The sequence below is a fragment of the Lontra canadensis genome, unplaced genomic scaffold, assembly GCF_010015895.1.
Source record: "Lontra canadensis isolate GAN:19392208 unplaced genomic scaffold, GSC_riverotter_1.0 scaffold64, whole genome shotgun sequence".
Lineage (NCBI taxonomy): Eukaryota > Metazoa > Chordata > Mammalia > Carnivora > Mustelidae > Lontra > Lontra canadensis.
In genome coordinates, this window is record NW_022631058.1 from 1,011,494 (window position 1) to 1,030,706 (window position 19,213).

Below are 19,213 nucleotides of genomic sequence, written 5' to 3' on the forward strand. Positions count from 1 at the left end.
TAAGTAGCATCCTCCTCAGTATCATACAACCAGCAAGTGATAAGGCCAACTTGGATTTGAATATAGGCATGGAGCCCCTGATACCTTCATTTACATTTTTTAATTTTAGGTAATCTCTATACCCAGTCTGGTGTTGCATGTCACAACCCGAAGATCAAGAGTCCATGCCCTTCCCTTGAGTCAGGCAGGCACACCCCCTCCTCTTAATACTTTCATTTAGAGGAACTTCTTCTCTAAAAGACTGAATAATAAAAATGATAGGCCCTGCAATTTTTGAGGTCTTTGTTGACATTCTTTAACTTGGCTGTTGTGCAAAAACAACCATAAACCGTACATAACTGAATGGGCACTGTTGTGTTCTTTTTTTTTTTTTTTAAGATTTTATTTATTTATTTGACAGACAGAGATCACAAGTAGGCAGAGAAGCAGGCAGAGAGAAAGAGGAGGAAGCAGACTCCCTGCTGAGCAGAGAGCCTGATGTGGGGCTCCATCCCAGGACCCTGGGATCATGACTTGAGCCGAAGGCAGAGGCTTCAGCCCACTGAGCCACCCAGGCGCCCTGGCACTGTTGTGTCCTAAGAAAACAATTTATAAGAAGAAACTATGATGAGCCACATTTACCCATTGGTTGTAGTTACGGGGCCTTCGATCTAGATCATGCGTCTTTTGAAGCCTACAGCTCTGTTTTTACTGATGCATTAGTTTTATTTTTTGGATTGTCTTATCTCTGTTAAGAATAAAGGGAACAAGATAATCTCTTAAGTGAATGAGTTAAATTGGAGAGACACAAGAACAATATTGTTAACTAGAGTAGCATAGACCCACTGGTGGGTTAATTCAGGATAAAGAAATACACAAGTGGCGTGGGCAATCCATGTACCTGTACTTAAGAATCCAACTGTATACTGCTGTCCTAACTGAACACCAAAGATATAGAATCAGTTCTAACCTTCATTTATGTTATGCCATAGCTTGCTTAGAGCAGGATTTGAAAATAAACTGAAAGCCTTAATATTTCCCTAGTTCTGTTACTTCTTGTAACTATAAATGGTGGTAATTCAAATGCACGCTTTCTCGCTCACTCGTTAGGGAAGTTGCGTACTTTTCTTTCAAATTCATGGATTTTGTATTAGCCACTGGCTCAGCTGCCCGAGCCTATCCCCATAGCCCTTCTGCATAAAGGTGCCAACTGACTTCTTAGCATTTATCTTTTCTTCTGACTGCTCACTGATATACCGTAACCATTTTCCGAGTTCCAGAGAAACTTCTCTTCATTTTCTCGACACTGCTTGTCCCTAACCAGCCGTTAGGAACTTCCTACTTGTGCTTCTACTGTTTCTAGCCGTTGATCTGCCATTTGAGGGCAGACTGTTAGGTGTGACCCTGCCTACTTCTTGTTGTTGAGTTTTAGAGATTTTAGAATCTGTTTCTATATTAGAAGAAATAGCACCAGGTTATGAGTTATAACTCATGTGCAAGTTTAAAATAAGTTTTTAAATAAAAATAAAACTAAGGAAGACCAGATTTTATTTTCACAAAATAGCAGCCCATCTACATTTTACCGATCTCAGTATTGAATGTAATAAAGCTATCAGTCTAAGGTTGAAGTTTCCACCACCAGAATAGAAAGTATACACCACCAGACGTGGCTTTCTAGAGCCTAAGCAAAGTGGTCACGGGGGGGGGGGGGGCTGTTAATTACCCCCCAACTCTTTTTTTTTTTCTGAGTCAAAACAACAGGTGTTCAATAAATGTTAAACTGCACAACTGTATTGACATTATTGGAGGCTTCCAAGTTCATTGTCTGCATGTACATAAAATAGTATATACCAAGGTAAAGAGTATCCTTTACATACATTAAATATACCTAAGTTCATTTCAAAAGTAATAGGAAAATAACAAGTTTTTATTATGTATAGTTGAGATTTTACGGTAAAAATTTTGTTTGTTGAAACAATTAAATCTTAAATTTAATCACCCTGGGATGATTCTCTGTAGGTCCAGAAGAGTGAATTTCCCAGTATACTTAGTCAAAATGGTAGAAGAGAGAAAAGAACATTCAGGCATCCGTGAAAGTTAAAAAAAATAACTAAATATAAATCTGACATAGATACGTATGTAAAGTAAAAATAAATCTAAAATCTTCTCAGACAGCCAAGGTTTAGAAATACTTGGTAGTTCATTTTCAAACCTATATAAAACTGATGTGAGATGTTGACTGTTTCAAATAAAATAGGAATTTATATAAGTGAAGTACAAACTTAAATAGAACCAAAATGCTTTTAGGCTTTCGAAATGAATAGCTGGAATTTTACTGAATTTTCTATATGGTGAGGGTAGAGCTAGACTTCCAGACAGGAAAAAAAAAAAAAAGGAAAAAAGAAAAAATGAAGGTAATACATGGAAAAGAAGATACCACTCCCAGGGGGCAACTGAGATCCCCTAGAGGATGAACCAAGTGAAATTTAATAGTTTTGCTTCATTTTGTGACTTCCTTCTACTAAGACCTCAGAGAATTTTGAGTTCCATGGAGGACCATAAAGGGAATTTTGAAATACTCTTAATGGCTCTGTTCTGGAAATAAGGCAACTGAACTGAGCCAGGTGCCCTGCCAACCCGTTGACTCAGAGTCCTCCCCAATGCTGACTCCAGACCTTTATGACAATTCTCCAGCCTTATTCCCATCCTCAGTAATTGTACACAGTTCATCCACAACACATCTTCTAAGTCAACCTTCCAGTGATCTGGTTGAAATGCAGTAGTAGTTGTAAGATGTCACCCAGAAACACTCAGGCCAAAACATCAAAGAACTTTTCAGTCAGTAAACCCAACTCCTTCTGTGGCTGCATAATCATGTAGCTGCATCTTTCTGTCAGGTTACAGTTGCTTTCATTTTTCCTGGTCCATTGGAATAATCAATATTTTGTTCCTCTTGTGGTTTTGATCCCTTGATTGGTGCCACTCCCCCCAGTACAGCTACTTTGAACAAGCAGACTGTTGAATAGGAAGCTCAAGACTTTGAGCAATCATTATGTATGTTCAAACCTCACTGCCTTTTGAATGTGGAGTAACAGCTGAAATCCCAGTTGTCACAGCCAACCTCTAAGGACAGCAGCAACCCCAGTATCGGCATTCTTTTGTGAAGAGAAACCATTCAGATTCGTCTGTGAAGGTATTTATTAAGGATCCATCTCTACAAATCCCTGTGCTAGGAACGGAGTCATAAATAGGGTTTGGACCATTATTCAATCAGAGCATATTTAAATCAAATAGGATAAGGAAGGAAGAAACCTATTTCTTTAGTATTCACTGTGGCTAGGTTCTCCTTTTTGAGTCACACTCAGAAGTAAATCTTTGAAAGAAAGTAAGAAGTAAGATACATCTTACTTACTATACCTCATTTTAGGTATAATATAATATAATATATTAGGTATAATATATATATAATATATATAATAATATATATTATATAATATATATAATATATAATAAAATAAAATATATATAATATTTTAGGTATAATAATAATATAAAAATAGCAAGGCTATTTTTTTTTTTAGCTGATCCATAAGTTTTAAAATTCAACATCCTTTGAATTTGGTTAGATGGGAAATTGCATTCCCTGTTCAGAAGTCTAAAACTGGTAAGGATTCCAATGGGATTGAAATAAGCTACCCTCTTTGGTAATCAGAAATTAAACCATAAAACCAAGAAAACTACATGCTGTTCTCTCACCTGTCTCATCTGTCCTAGTTGTGCCTTATACTTACTGATGTCCTAAGTGCCTTTTGACAAGACAGCAATGGGGCATCAGGAGACCCTGCACGAACATGAGTAGGCAAATTGAGTCACTCAAAGGCCTTCTTTTAATCTTTTGGATCATTATTGCAAAGATAAAAGTGGGGTTTCTGAAAGAGTAAAATTCAAAGGATCTTCGCAATTAGAATGGTGATAATACTAGATCATCTGGTACATTTCCCTGGTTGGTTTAGAGATTTCTGCAGAAAACGGACTACTCTAATTTGACTAGTATAATTTGAAATGTTACAGATGATACAGTTTGCCTTTCTTCTACCAAGAAAATAGACCTGTCTGATTCTCCTCTTTGGCTGGAAAAGTTTTTTTGTTCCACTCCATTATCATTAGGGATGTCATTTGAAATGATTCCCAGTCATTTCTTTAAATCCAAGACATTTATTTTTTACAGATATCTAGGAGATATTTCTTGTGGAAAGGTACAAACTTCTATGGAGAATATATGAAGACTCTTTCCTTTGAGATGTTTATAAATTCTCTCTATACATACAGGACATACACACACACACACACACACGTACACACACATCATTGGGTAAATACTAAAAACATTGCCTTTGTCCTGGCACAAATAAATATATTTAAACATAAAATAGCCTAAAGATCTTTAGACATAGCTCTCAGATCGAGATTTAATATCATGCTAGTTAATATTTTATATTAAATAGTTAAAAGAAGGGAGAGTCATGAATATTTTATTAATATATCTCAAATTTGTAGTTTTTCAGATGTTATAAGAACCTTGGTAATCATTTAAACTTTCAAAGGTAATAACTTTGTGATTTATTGGAGTCAGAACACCTGCCACTGCTCATCAATTTCATGACCATTCTTGAACACTTAAGATGCGTCGGCATGTCATGTCACTGTGTTTTGGAAAGGGGATTGTGGAAGTAGGATGGTATAAGAAGATTTTATTAATCTTGTTTCTAAGGTGATTATAATTTTATACCAAAACAACAACAACAAGAAACCATGCCCGCAAGAACTGCAATTGCACATTAGAGCAGTCTAGGTTTTAGGTAAATATTTTAAATGTATGGATAATTTTACATAATTATTAACTACTTTCTTAAAAGTGAAAAAAAAATATATATATATATTTTTTTTTAATTGCTGTGCCGGCCATCACATTTACAATATGAACTAATATTTGAGTCATGACTTAAAATGTGGTGTACTTCTAATTATTAACAAGTATGTGTCATTTGAGTTGTCAGTCCAAAGGTTTAGATATTAGTTGTCCTTACTCTTTTTTTAACCCCTTAGATTTTGATCATTTTTTATGTTTTTCTCTACTGTCCAACTGCCATTCACCTAAGGTAACACAGTTCTGATATCAGCTATTAAGTCCCAGAAAAATGACTTCTAAACTCCCCTCAGTGAGTTCATAAGGCTATTTTTTTTTTCTTTAGCTGATCCATAAGCTTTAAAAAGAATTGAAGAGGCAGTGCGTGCTTTTTAAAAGACAAAGTTGCAAGGTGGGAATGTTTTTTATCTGGTTTTGGTCTCCAGTTCAGTGTTTTGCTTTGTTTTTATTGTTTTGTGTTAGTAGGGAGTGTGGTGGAACATACCTTTCTATTCTAAGCCCAAGTAAGGCTATCAGTTCATAATCAGTGATTATTCATATCCTACAGGAACATCAAAGGTTTAATTTGGTTAGAAGGTTGGAGTAAGGGATGGGAGTAAAGGCAATATTAGCTCAGGAAAAAAAAAAAAAAAAAGGCAGTCCTTCCAGATTCCCCATGGAATCCTTTAAGGAGTAAAAAAATCCATTGATGGGTAGGTGTTAGAGTCCCAGAACATCTTCCCATTAAACCTGCTTTTCTTACCAGCTTCTGCCCACTCCTCTTTGAATAAAGATGGCAGGAGGTGACACAAGTAGCTGAAGGGCCCCTTATTGGTTCTATTCCTTATTACCTCTGGAGTCAACCCTACCACTCTCCCACCCTTAACCTCGTCCAAGTCCAGAAATGGAGACCAGAGAAGTAGTAGTCCCTCTCTGGTTCTCCTGCCCTGTCCCAGTTCCCTCGGCCCTGACCTGCCCCCTCCTCTGAGAAGCTGCAGTATTGCATCCCTTTCCTTGGATTTGATCATTCTCTCTTAAGAACGAAGAAGAGGACTAAGGAAAGATAACAGGGATCCGTGCCTCCCTGTCTCCATTCCAGGACCCCTAAGGTTTTCACCACCTCAAGCTCCTCTGACTCCACAGATAGCAGCGGAGCAGCTCCCCAACTTCCTGTAGGTTCTCAGTGGAAACCCTCGCACAGGAGGCTGATTCGTTTATCCAGTGTCTGCTTCTCAGTCTTTCCTGGATTTTTCAACTCTCTGGCTGTATCATTGAAGATATGCTGCAGAACAAAATCCCCCCAAACCTTTGTTGTTTATTGGCTCATGTTTTTGTGAGTTATAAGGATGTTTTATCTGTTCCAGGCCGGCTTGGATGGACCTGGAATGTCTTGACGGCCTCACTTACAGGTCTCGGCCCTCAGCTGAGCTAGCTAAGTAGCTTGGAGGGCTGGGGTCTCTGTTCTTGGGATCTCTCATCTTCCAGGAGCCGAGACTGGTTTTGGCTTTCTTGATAATGGCGGTCTCAGGCTTCAGCAGCATGAGGAGGCAAGCACTCACCACTCAAGGGCTGTTCAGATCTCCGCTTACATCCCATTTGTTAATATGCCCTGTGCCAAACAAAGCAAGTCTCAGAGCCAACCCAGAATCAAGGGGTGGAAAAGTAGAAAGTGTAGAAAAGGAGACTCAGATGTTGACAGGAGGAGTGACAAGAGTCTCATTGCAAAGGGGCGTGGTTGTCAGAATGGGATTGGACCTGTTTTGCAGTGAGCTTTGGCAGAAAGCTTGGGAAAGGTTGTGGCAGCCATAATTTCCCTCTTAAACTTCCTCCCTCTCAACCCTAAATTCAGGACTCAATGTGAAGTTGTAAACTAATGGCTTTCACTGAGGAATTGCCCTCCCCTCTCTTTTCTTTAAGATCCGACATTTTGGTATTAATCTTGGCTCTAACTGCCATATCACATGGCCTTCTTCTTCTTTTTTTCCCCCTCAGCATGTCTTATCACTTTGCTTAAATTGAGTTAATTGCTTCTTTAAAAATGAAATGTCCGTTTTTAAAAAAAAATTTATCTTGTTTTTATATTCCCTTTGGACACTTTCAAGTACTTTATCTGCCTTTGTTTTGAGTATTTGTGAAATATCGGTGTTATTTATGAAATAAGTTGTATTTATATAAATTGTGTTCTTTGTTTCATTTTTTTCCTTTCCTTGTCTTCTTCCTTTTTTTTCTTTTTAACAAAGACAGTTCTGCTATAAAACCAGCCCCTTGCTGATCTCTACTTTTCTCTAGACATATTCTTTGAGCTCCATACATTATCATTATCCTTTGTTTGTAGCCAGATTTGAGGCCATGCTGTAATTCTCACAAACAAATCAATTTGAATTAATTTACCAAAGAGAGTTAACGAGGCATTGTATGAATTCGAGGTATACTACAACTGCTGCATTCCCTGAGGTCATCTCTTCACTGGGAAAATTTTGATTCTTGTACCACATTGCAGTAGTGCATCTCTGACCTTTGAATCTTGCACCAAATGATGCGTGGCTGCCAACTAGTTCATTTTTTGAAAAGCCTTGGAAATGCCATGTAATCAAACAAATAGGAGAAGAGACAATCCCTTAATTAATACTTTTGCTGGGGGAGGGTTATCTTTAAAATCTCCACTCTCGGATGCTTGCCTCAGCTAGGAGTCCTATTTCTAAAGATGCTGTAAGTGGGAAGTTCGAGAAACATTAAAGGAGGGATAATACATTTCTTAGATAATCTTTGAAGTCTGTTCAACCTTAAATTGTAGACTCCTTCTCTCAAAATACAAACTGTGAGTTCCAAAGAACTCTACTCCCAGAAATCCGGAAACTGCTTTTTAATTATAAAACATAAAAAAACAGCAAAAAAAAATTTGCTTAAGCAGGACCTCCGTGGTTATTTGGACTCCCCTTCATCCCCAGTCCGTCACCCTCACACATCTTCATCTGTCACCAGCACGTCCTCCCTCAGAATTTAAGTAAAGACTGATACAAACAAAATAAATAGGAAAATTCAGTCCATATTTTGCTGAGCAAATGGTAAGTTTCTCAAAGGAGCTCAGATCTCTGGGTCTTACATGAATAATTTCCCAGACGATTGAAGAATTGAACCCAAGCCCCTGTTAATGTTTGCTTAGCCAGAATAGAAAACTAGTTTGGGAAAATTGTCCCAAACTTTTTGGTGTATAAAAGGATTTATCTCTTAAAGTTGAGACCGATAACATTAAAAATTCTCAAGTGTTTTTAACAGAAAAATTGTGATGTATTTAACCATATTTAACAAGAATCTGATAATGGCTAAGGACTAATATGGGCTCATCCAAACAAGTCTTATGGAACTAGGCTAATTCTCTTCGGATGGCATTAACAAATTGGCAGATCAGACGCATGTTTTAGACACAGTGTATCTTCATTTCCCTGAACTAGTATAAAGAGAGCTATGATAGCATCTTAAGGAGATCTGCCTCTGGTTGAGCTGAAACACTCAGATGAAGCTTTCTAGCTTTCCTGTATCTATTGCTGTGTAACAAATTACCCCCCAATTTAGTGGCTTAAAACAACAAATACTTACTGTCTCACAGTTTCTGTAGGTCAAGATTCGGTAGCAGCTTAGTTGAGTGGATCTAGCTCAAGGTATCGGATGAGTTGACATCAAGAGAGCAGCTGGACTGCAGTTATCTCAAGACTTACAGAGGCCTGAAGGGTTTGGTGGCCTCAGGTCCTTGACATGTAATTCTTAAGGACTTAAGTGTCCTAAAGATATAATATTAGCTTCTCTGGAGTGGGTACTGAGAGGGAGAGGAAAAAGGAGGGAGAGAGAGAGAGAAAGTTAGAGAAGTGACAGAGCTTTTTTCATCTAGTCTCTCAAGCCATACACTGTCACTTCCAAGGTACCCTATTGTTTAGAATTGAGTCACTAAGTTCAGCCCACACATAAGGTTGGAGAATCAAACTGCATCTCTTACAGAAAGGAATTTCAAAGAATTTATAGACATTATAAAGCCTCCACGTAATCCTATTCTGTACATTTTTCAGGGTCTTGAATAAAGGCACAAAGATATGCTTATCAAATTTGCAGATGACATAAAGCTAAGATATGTGTCTCCTCAAAAGACAAAAGACTCAGAGTTAAGCATTTTCTTATCGGGTTGGAATGCTGTTATGAAACAAAAAAAGAATACATTTAATAGTGTATAATTAAAGTCCTGCTTTGAAGTTCACCAAGTGTATTGCATGAATGCAAGATGACCCAAACTTTGGGTAAGGAATTCAGTTAGAAACTGTTGGGTTTTTGTTGGAAATAAGCCTAATATGTGACAGTAATGTGATGTGGTTGGGTTGTTTAGACAACTGTTGCAAACTCGTATATTAACCAGGTCAAGTGTGGGTGGTACACGATACACTGATCGTGGTCTTTAGATCCCTGGGAATAATGTAATCATTTGTAGGCATGAGGTTTAAGGTTGGTCTAGAAGACCTATAACTTATAAATACCAGGAGTCCATAAGGTCGAAACAGAAGGATTACTACAACATCAGGTTATTATGACATCAGACATATTGATTTTTGGTGTGACTTTCCCATTTATGAGAATGAAAATGTTTTTCTTTGTTCTCCATTGAAATTATCCCTCTAAACGTCCTACCTATAATCTGAGCTGTATAGAAACATCACACATACATGATCTTTTTGTACCAAATATTCTAACATTCTGCCCTTAAAAACAGAGTTTGATTTCCTCTGCATGAGAGGAATAAAAGGGGATAAGGAGTGGAGAGAGGAACGTTGCTAGAAAGAAATGAAAGAAACCAACAACATTAAAGAGACCCAGGCTGACACAGAGGTTGGATATACCGGAATGCGTGGATCACAAGGGAAGGGTGACCCTAAAATAACACTGTGGCTTTTGCAACAAGGAGGAAATAAGTGATAAGAAGAAAGGCGCCTGGGGAAGTCTGGAAGGGATCATATGTCAAATGGTTGAAGACCGGACATTAAGGCTTTATGTTGAACGGAAATTTGAAAAAAGTTTTGACACTAAAAATTGTGTAGTGAAGTAATTCTTGTAAATTTACCTTCACTTGGGTTTAACCCTTTTGAATCAGATACTGTTACCACAATAGCAACAATAGTAATAAGTGATCTATTGAGCACTTCAGTCATGCTACGTACTGTACTAAGCACTTTATATACATTTAGTTCTCAAGACCACCCTATGTTGTAGTTATTATTATAATCCTCATTTTATATATGAAGAAATTAAAGCTTAAAGACACACTGAGACATAGATATTTTAAACATGCTTACCAGAAAAGCACTAGACAAAATTCAGCTGTTGAAATGGACTAGTCTAGCTTTAGTGCACATTTTGAAATAATTATGGAAGCAAATTGAATTTTATCGTCAGTTTATACTTTAATTTATAGCATGTCATTTTTCAAAGTGGCTCTTAAATAAAGAATAGATGCTATGTAGACCTATCATACTGAAGCAGATTCTGTTAGAAATTGCTTGAAAATATCCCCTTAAATTTTGGAAACAAAGATATTGCAGCTTCTTGGACCCTGTTTTATTAATATTGCTGGGATTGAAAGTATCCCTGATGGATGAGGAGCAATGAAGAGAAATTCCAGGAGAAATGAGCTTTGGGAAGAGGGTTGAGAATGGCCTCAAGGTGCAGGAGAAGGATGGGGAATCATGATATATATGTCCTAATTGTTGCCTCAGGGCAAATGGTCCTGAGTATAATTGCATTTCAACAGAAATGGGACTTTCAGTTAGATCTGGGATATGAAAGAGAACCTCAGTGTTAGCATATCTGCACAAAAAGTCACCTCACCCAGGAACAAAGGTCAAGGATTAGAGACATGGTCCCTTGGATGTCTGGATATAAAACACCAAGGGTATATCTTATAATATGGTTCTCATTTTTCCAACATGTGTTAGGGAAAGATCTTGAGAATTAAAGTAAATCACAAACCCTCCCCATGCCATCCTCTTCTAACTGCTTATAAACTAAGTCCTTGCCTGGATTATTGCATTTAATTTGTATAAAACCTTGTAACAATGGTATTATTATCTTCATTTTTTTTTTAGACTAGTGAAGAAACTCTGAGACTCATCTAGATTTAGTCAGTTGTTCAAGTTCACAGAAATGGTAAATGTCTGAGATAGGATTTCATCTAGAGTCTGACTCCACAGCCAATGCTCTTTTCTTTTTTTTTTTTTTTAAGATTTTATTTATTTATTTATTTGACAGAGAGAGAGATCACAAGTAAGCAGAGAGGCGGGCACAGAGAGAGAAGGGGGAAGCAGGCTCCTTGCTGAGCAGAGAGCCTGATGCGGGGCTCAATCCCAGGACCCTGAGATCATGACCTGAGCCGAAGGCAGAGGCTTAACTCACTGAGCCACCCAGGTGCCCCGCCAATGCTCTTTTCACTCGTGTCTGAGTCATCTTTGCTTCAACCGCTTAACCCCCATAGCCTAGAAATGGTGGATCAATACAATGACTTTGATATAGGAAGGAAGTGATATGCCTTTCCACATATGTTTTCCATTTCTGAACATATATAAGCATATAAGACAGTGTGGGCCAACACACTGGCCAAGTCAGGGTATGCCTGGGTGACCCACACTACTGTCTAGGAGCAGATATCTAATCACTTGGGAAAGGTGGTTCTCTTGGCTCACAGAACCACCTAAGTAAGTCTGAAGAAGCCTGCTTCCTTAATAATGCCCTTGTGCTCTGGGTCTATTAATTCACTTCCCCCAGCTGATCAGTTTCCTGCTCTAAGAGATTAATTTCTTTACCTTGGCACATGAAAGGTTTAAGACTCATAACATAGAGATCGTTCTTTTTCCTTCAACCTCAAAGGTATATTTGAGGATTAATGAGATGATGCCTTTAATTGCATTTTGAACTCTTTGGTTGAAAGGCACTTTATAAATAACAGTTACTTGCCTTTTTTGTGGAGGTCCATCCATCAATTCCAAGTGGACAAGCATTCTAGTTGCCCTTTGGGTAGCACAACAGCCTCCTTTTTGACTCTGGGAGAGTTCATCTGGGTTAACATCAGGAACAAGACCGGAGCTGAGCTTAGAGAGTTTCACTAGTTCCTTTTCTTTAGTGTCTTATATTTGCTTTGAAACTTACAAAGTGTTCTGTGGGGAGAGAGACATTATAAGAACCTCTGAAAATGGCCTCCTGCTTGAGCCTGCTCACATCGATTTTCTCTTGCCTCTGGCTCTAATACATAGTATTCATTCTTTGACTGTTCATTAGACCCGTGGTCTCATTTTTTAGTGTCAACAAAGCAATAAAGAAAATGTGTGTTTTTTTTTTCTTTTATTCTAGGACTCAAAACAAAATGTAAAATATACCTCTGGCATTAATTTTGCTCAGACGAGTGTTGTTACAGTATTCCTATTAGCATGTCCATGTGCTTGACAACATTTCAGATGGTATTTTTAGGCTACCTGTAAAAAAACATTTTCTGCCAGCCTGGTGCAAATTGCCAGAACCTTTAAGACACTCTTCCTCAACTTAGCAGCAGTATATCATCATTATCTGTGGCGGGACCAAGAAATCGCATCTGTCAATGCCTGAATTGCTCTTTTACTTTCAGTGGTTTTAGAAACCCACTTTGTTTTGGAAATGGGGTTAGCTAAGTATATTTTAGAAGACTCAGAAATATAAAAAGCAACAGCTAGGAGATTTAGGGGATATTTAAGATGTTTCATTTTCTATGGCTCGTTGATCTTTAGAAGATAATCTTTGTGGGACCAGATGGAATATGGTCATGTTTTGAATGGAGGTCTGAGAAAGTTCTGGGGTCATGGGAGTACACCCTGGAATCTTTGCGCTTCCCTTAGATCATTAGGAAAGAACTGACCCACATTAATAATAGTTTTTAAAACATGAATGTTTTTCATATCCTAGGTTTTATGTATATTCTACCTCTTATTTTTCTACACAGGTCCTACAGTAGATTGGGAAATGGGGAAACTGAGGCCAGGTCGCTTGCATAAGATCACACAGCTGCTAAATGCTAATGTTAGAACTCAAAGCCAAATTTGTCTCCAAAGCCCATGGTCTTAACTCCTGTGCTGTATTGATTATGGCTTAAGGAAAATATAAGTGTGGTAGCTAAGGAATAGGATCTGTGCTTGGGCCAATAGATAATGATAATAAAGGTCTCATAAAAGTCATTTTCTGTGCTATCCAAAAGTTCTTTCTATCAGTCCATTTCTCAATTTAAAAAATATTCATTCCTTTGGATGAATTGCAACTTTACTCCTTTGGGACCCCAAAGAGAGACTGATGCAATGGGAGACTGTTGGAGAGTCAACTTGCTTTGTTTTCCTTACTCTGTTTTCCTTTTGTTATCCTAAATGGATTTGCTCAAATGTAGAAAACATGAGGTATTTCTGAATAGAGGTCGGAGCTCTGTGTGAACCAGTTGGGCCTTAATAATTTCACCTCAGAGTATTCTGGTCTTCACAATATTATAATTTAACAGTGCAAGTCAGATGTGTCTCTAGGAGTCGAAATACTTGGTAATAGAACCACTGATACAGATGCAAATGAATGTGGGAGGCTGGTGGCATGAAAAAACTCAATTTCTGATTTAAAAACACACACACACACACACACACACACACACTTTTAAACAGAATAAGATAACTAGTTTGGTTTTTTGGGCTTTGTTTGTTTGTTTGTTTGTTTGTTTTTCCCCAAAATTCAGTCTATGTAGGTGAGTGTCGGATCCATGTAAGTTATTTAGGAAACATCTATTTGAAGATCTCATGGTGCAATTTTTAGATTTCTCAGTATGTTTGAGAAGTGCGATCATTACATTTTAATCTCATTAGTCACGTACATAGGCCTCTTTCTAGTGACATTATGACATTACTGTTCATAAGGTCATTCTCTCTTGAGGATATCATCACTTTCTGTTGAAGAATTGATTTCACTCTTTGTTCAAATTCTCATACTGGTTGCTGTATGAAATGTACAACTGGATGTCATTAAGGATTTAATACGAATGTATATGAATTTGACAAGGTTTGCTCAGCTTTCAGGGTAGTCCCTGTGTATGAATTCTTATATTTAGAAGGTTGTTTACTCTTCAGTCAGTCTAACAAAATGGGGCTTGGGGCAAATGAACTCATTCTCATGCACATGTTTCTAAAACAGTTCTTACTAATGTTTGAGATAAATTAAAATAAAAACCAACAAGAACATGAAAAGAGACTAAGAACAATGTTAATGTGGCAATTTAAACCAATGTGGTTTTCCAAATGACCTTCCATCTTTCACAACTTTTAACAGTATGCAAGATCACTATCTTTAGTGCCAGACACTATGAATCTGGTGTGGAAGACTTAAAAATTTTTTTCTAAATGTCTCTAAAGCTGAGATGGAGAAGAATGACTCTCTCTCTCTCTCTCTTTCCCTTTCCAATGGGTCTAAGGTAGAATCATGGCTATGCTGTCCTCCCAACATATCACTTACTGCTTATCCAACATACTTTCCTCTTTTTCTAGCCTGTACCATGCCTCAAAATTATTTTCTGTGGAGCTTTAGGTTTGGAAGAGAGTGTATGGGGATTGGATGCTTAGGAGGACAGAGAGCCCCTAGGTATCCCAAGGACGTAAATCATCGCATCTTCTTATTTAGTTAATTTAGTGCATCTAGAACTCCAAGAGTTGGGCATTTTGGATACTTCTGATTTTGCCTGCATGTTTCTAAGCACACTTAGTTTTATGTCTACTACTGACTTCACTAATCCATTCCACAGTGAGTGAAGTGAAGGTTATTACTATGTTTAATATTGCAGCCAACAACAGTTACAGAAAACCCAAAGTAATAGAATATATTTAAGGTGAATCTGGCACAACCCATTTGCCATTTTTCAGCATAATACTTTGTTGTAACTAAAACTTCAGAGGGGTCAAAGCTTATGAAGATGGATGATATCCCTTGTGTTATCTGTCTTCTTTTGGGTAGGATTAAGAGTACAGGATATAGGTTCTATTCAGAAAAGTGCATGCTCCTTTTCTATGAAGACATGTGAGAATTTACCCAACTTTATTTTGGATTAATGAAGTTCTGAATCCCCAGATCTACCCAGGAGGATCATTATAATCTCTAATTGGCAACTATATTAACAGATAAAATTAACTTCTTTTACCATGAGCTTATTGAAACACCAAGAGATTGCCTTTCTGTTTTTTTCTCTTTACCTATACCTTCTTCTCCCCTTTTTTTCCTATGAGAAGTAATACTCCATTTATTGTCATTTATCCTTCGATATGTTAATATATTTTATCCCAGCCACATAAGATCCCATGATTAGGCTGGAAACAGATCCATCGTTGTCTCTTTCATGAGCTTTGTTTTTGTTGTTGCTGTTTTTATTATTAGTCTTTTTTTTTTTTTAATTCCTTCAGACTAAGAATGAGTCAGATTCTTAAAATCATTTGTTCATAGCAGAAATGAATGGGGAATCTTGGAAACATCTCCCAGCATGGCCACCCCTTTCCCATGTTGCACCTCATGGAAAGCAGGTACCAGTTTAGCCACATGTGGAATCTTCTCTGTCAGGAATAAGTCCTGTAGGAAGGTGGCCCTAAGATGGAAATGTCATAGTCACCTTCGACTCATGTGGCTCTTCACATTCTTTCTGGCTTTAAGACTTCTTTGTAAATGATTTCCAAGACACTTGTTTTGAGATTTTGGTTTCTTTCTTTTTTTTTTTTTAATTTTATTTATTTATTTTTTTATCTTTTCAGCGTAATAGTATTCATTGTTTTTGCACCACACCGAGTGCTCCATGCAATACGTGCCCTCCTTAATACCCACCACCTGGCTTCCCCAACCTCCCACCCCCTGCCCCTTCAGAGCCCTCAGGCTGTTTTTCAGAGTCCATAGTCTCTCATGGTTCACCTCCCCTTCCAATTTCCCTCAACTCCCTTCTCCTCTCCATCTCCCCATGTCCTCCATGTTATTTGTTATGCTCCACAAATGAGTATTATGCCTCCATCAGAAAGGATGAATGATGAATACCCAACTTTTGTAGCAACATGGTTTCATTTTTAATGTTGGCAATTTGAAATGGGATTCCCTAAGTTCCAATATATGGCTATGAGTGAAAAGTCATGAATTAGAATTTGCTAGTTTTTGCTTGATCACTGTGAGGTTGGTTGATGAGAGAGAACAGTTCCCAAAGCATAGCTTCATTATTTTGTGATTTGAAGCATATTCATTAGGGGTATATCTCCACAATAACACCTCCAAATCTATCCTAATTAGACAAACCATCCAGGGGTGGTAACAACAGTTACAAAAGGAATAAGGGGGCATAGTAGCAGTTAAAAGCATTGTGTTTGAGGCTTGAAACTAATTAGGTATTTCATGCTTGGAGGACGTTATCCCAAACAGGCTTTATTAATAGATACTTGTTCAGAAAAGACTTCTCATAAAAACGTAAGAGAGAGACTAGATAACCATATAATGCTTGCATCTCTTGGTAGTAATAAAAAGTAGGGGCTTAAAAGTTTGCTAATATTCTATCCCTATATTTATAGCTGCTTTGATTTACAAATATTTACTTTGGGTTTTCTTTTTTTTAAGTGTAGAATAAGTCTGGGCAGAGGAATAGAAATGTAAAGAACCATCCATAAAACCCCATCTATTTAACATAGCTGGTAGGATGCCAGAGTCTCCTTTATGGAGTAAGAAGTCTCCCTTGGCCATTCAAGGCTTAAGTTGTCTTTTTCCCTCCACCAGAAGGTAGAGCAGTTATAAACACTTGAGAGAAGAATAAGGAAGTAGATAACCCCATGCTTCTGATATGGTACATTACCATGAGAGAAGATCATGCGGGACTAAGACATGGGGTTGGGGGGGGGCTATTCTAGATGAAGCTGGTCTGGCAGGTAAATTACTCACAGACCAAGAAAATCCTTGTGCATCCATTGACCCAATTAAGGCGTGGTTGGAGTCAGATAGAGAAGAGTGAAGGTAAACCCGTTTCTCTAAATGGCCAAAGCTCTTACTGATTCCCATCCCATTCCACATTTCCAAAACGTGGTGGAACACAGCATAGCCAGGACTCGCCTGACCTCAAACCTGTCAACCAAGGGCAGAGTGACTTCAACTCCACCTCTACTAAAGATAAATTGATATCTATCTCTAAAAACTTCATAAACCAAAAACCTAGGATGTTTTTTAATGACATATTGACTTTTCAGATTGTTTTTTAAGCTGTTTTTTAAACTTTAAAGGCAACACTGATAATGAACGCTTCCAAATGGTAAAACAGAAAATCCCCTTCAAATATAACCGGCCCGTAGAGGAGTGGCTGCAGGAAAAAGGTAACCGTCGTTAAAACTTTCATTTTAAAATCATTTGATTCTAAACCCTCATTTTTAAAGCCTGCAAATAAATGTTCCTTAAATGATAATCGCCTGCTGCATAAATGACTGTTTTAATTTTCATTATAATTTGTGTCAGCTTCCACCTGCCATATGTTGATAAATCATGCTATAATACATTGCCATTAAAATACAGTTAAAGGGACTAACATCTAGCTTGCTATCAGCATGACAACCACAAACAAGAAATTCCAGGAACCTCTAAAAAAGAAATGTATTATGGCAATTTAACCACTGCATGACATTATTTGTTAATTTGTTTTAAATTACCTCTTATACCAAAGCTTTCTAAAGAAATTTCAAAAGTACTCTTTAAACTTACATCTTGAAGCTGTTTTGGCTTTACCTCTCTAGCGTGAATAACAAAAAGAATCATCAGATCAACTCTTGTAACTTAATCTGCTTAAGACAAATGTTATAAGGGGAGCAGTGTTTTCTAACATTTGCTTTTAAATGAAGAAAGAATGAGAAAGATGAATTTTGCCTTTAGATTCAAACTTCAGAGGCAAAAGTGTTTCATAAGAGGTTAATTGTGTCCTAGTTGCTGGCTGAAACTAAAAAAAAAAAAAAAAAAAAAAGCTTATTTTACACTTTGGTTGTGTAATACCCTTATGTGTTTGATATTTATGCAACAAAAGTGCAAGTGGCTAAGACAATGAGTTGGAAAAGAAAGGCTCATGAAAGGCAAAACAGCAGTTCTGATTTGCTGAAGAAAACAACCACTTTGTTAATAAAAGAGGGCAGCGGTTATACCCGATGTTAGAATTTTCTGTGTGGCTTCAGTTCCCTAGGGTGTAAACTATTATCTTTCAATGGAGAAAATTCTCTGTTTCTGGAAGCTCTTTATTCCCTTCTTTCCTGAGCCAGTACAAGCTACTCTTGTCTCAAGACATCCAGCGAGTTCCTAAAATTCATAGAGATTTGACTGAGTTATACATAAAAAGTAATTGAATATGTTAATATGCAACTTAAGCAAACTTAATTACAGTTTTAAGTTGGGTGACAACATTTAGACCCTTAAACACGGAAAATCCTCACTGAGTCTTAACTGTTTGCCCTGTTTTTAACGTATGTGGTCTAATTAAAAATAAATTAAGAATAACTCTAAAAAGCAAATAATTTTGTTCAGTAATCACCAGCTCATAAAGTCCCTTTAACACTAAAGACTATGATTGCCTCACTTTTTAAAAAGGAGAAGAAAACTAGATGCATGTCTGACTCTCATGTGTCCGAGAGAACTTTTTTTTCTTTCAATTTTATGTTAATAATATTTTCTTTTACTCCATCGCCTTTTTGAAGTCTAAGTTTAAGAGCATGCCAGGCGTTTTCATTTGTATCAACCATTATAAAGTTATGGGTAGGCTTTTAGTTTTCCTTCTGATAGCACTGTTATCAGTTGGCTTTCTTATAGAAGGACGCTTTCAAGTAGACAACAAATCGAAGGGGAGGGATGGGTCGGGGGGTATGGAGGACGGCTTGCTAGTTTCTTAACGAGATATGTATTTATGTATGTGTATAATATTGAAAATGGTTATTTCCAAACTTGGAGGTTCTCTCTTCTACACTATTGTAACTGAAGTTACTTAAAAAAAAAAAAAAAAAAAAAAAAAACTTTGGTGAGTAACATCTATTCATTCTATTGCTTTACCCCTTCCTCTGTCTAGCAAACCTTCCCCTCAAAAGGAGTAGAAAATAGATACCAAAAGACCTTGTAAAGACAACAAGTTAAAAAAGGGTAAAGATGGAAGGATGAATAAGCAGACATGTCAGGAAGCACTTGGAATGCCTCCTTGGAGTTATTTTTGTCATTGGAGAAGAGATCTGGGTCACAGCATTCCTGAGTCTGTTTTCTGGCTCTGTCTAC

The 19,213-nt window shown here is 37.4% G+C and overlaps 1 protein-coding gene across 28 annotated transcripts in view; it reads left to right on the plus strand.

The window, feature by feature from the left end:
• LOC116879910 (neurexin-3-beta) overlaps positions 1-19,213 on the plus strand; it is a 1,111,251-nt gene that overhangs the window by 936,871 nt on the left and 155,167 nt on the right. For 15 of the 28 annotated variants that reach the window (XM_032878508.1, XM_032878526.1, XM_032878527.1 and 12 more), the window contains one exon: positions 17,200-17,289. The exons of the other annotated variants lie outside the window; for them this stretch is intronic. In XM_032878508.1, the coding sequence (XP_032734399.1) occupies positions 17,200-17,289 (90 nt within the window). The remainder of the gene's footprint in view (positions 1-17,199; positions 17,290-19,213) is intronic. 28 annotated transcript variants of the gene reach the window in all.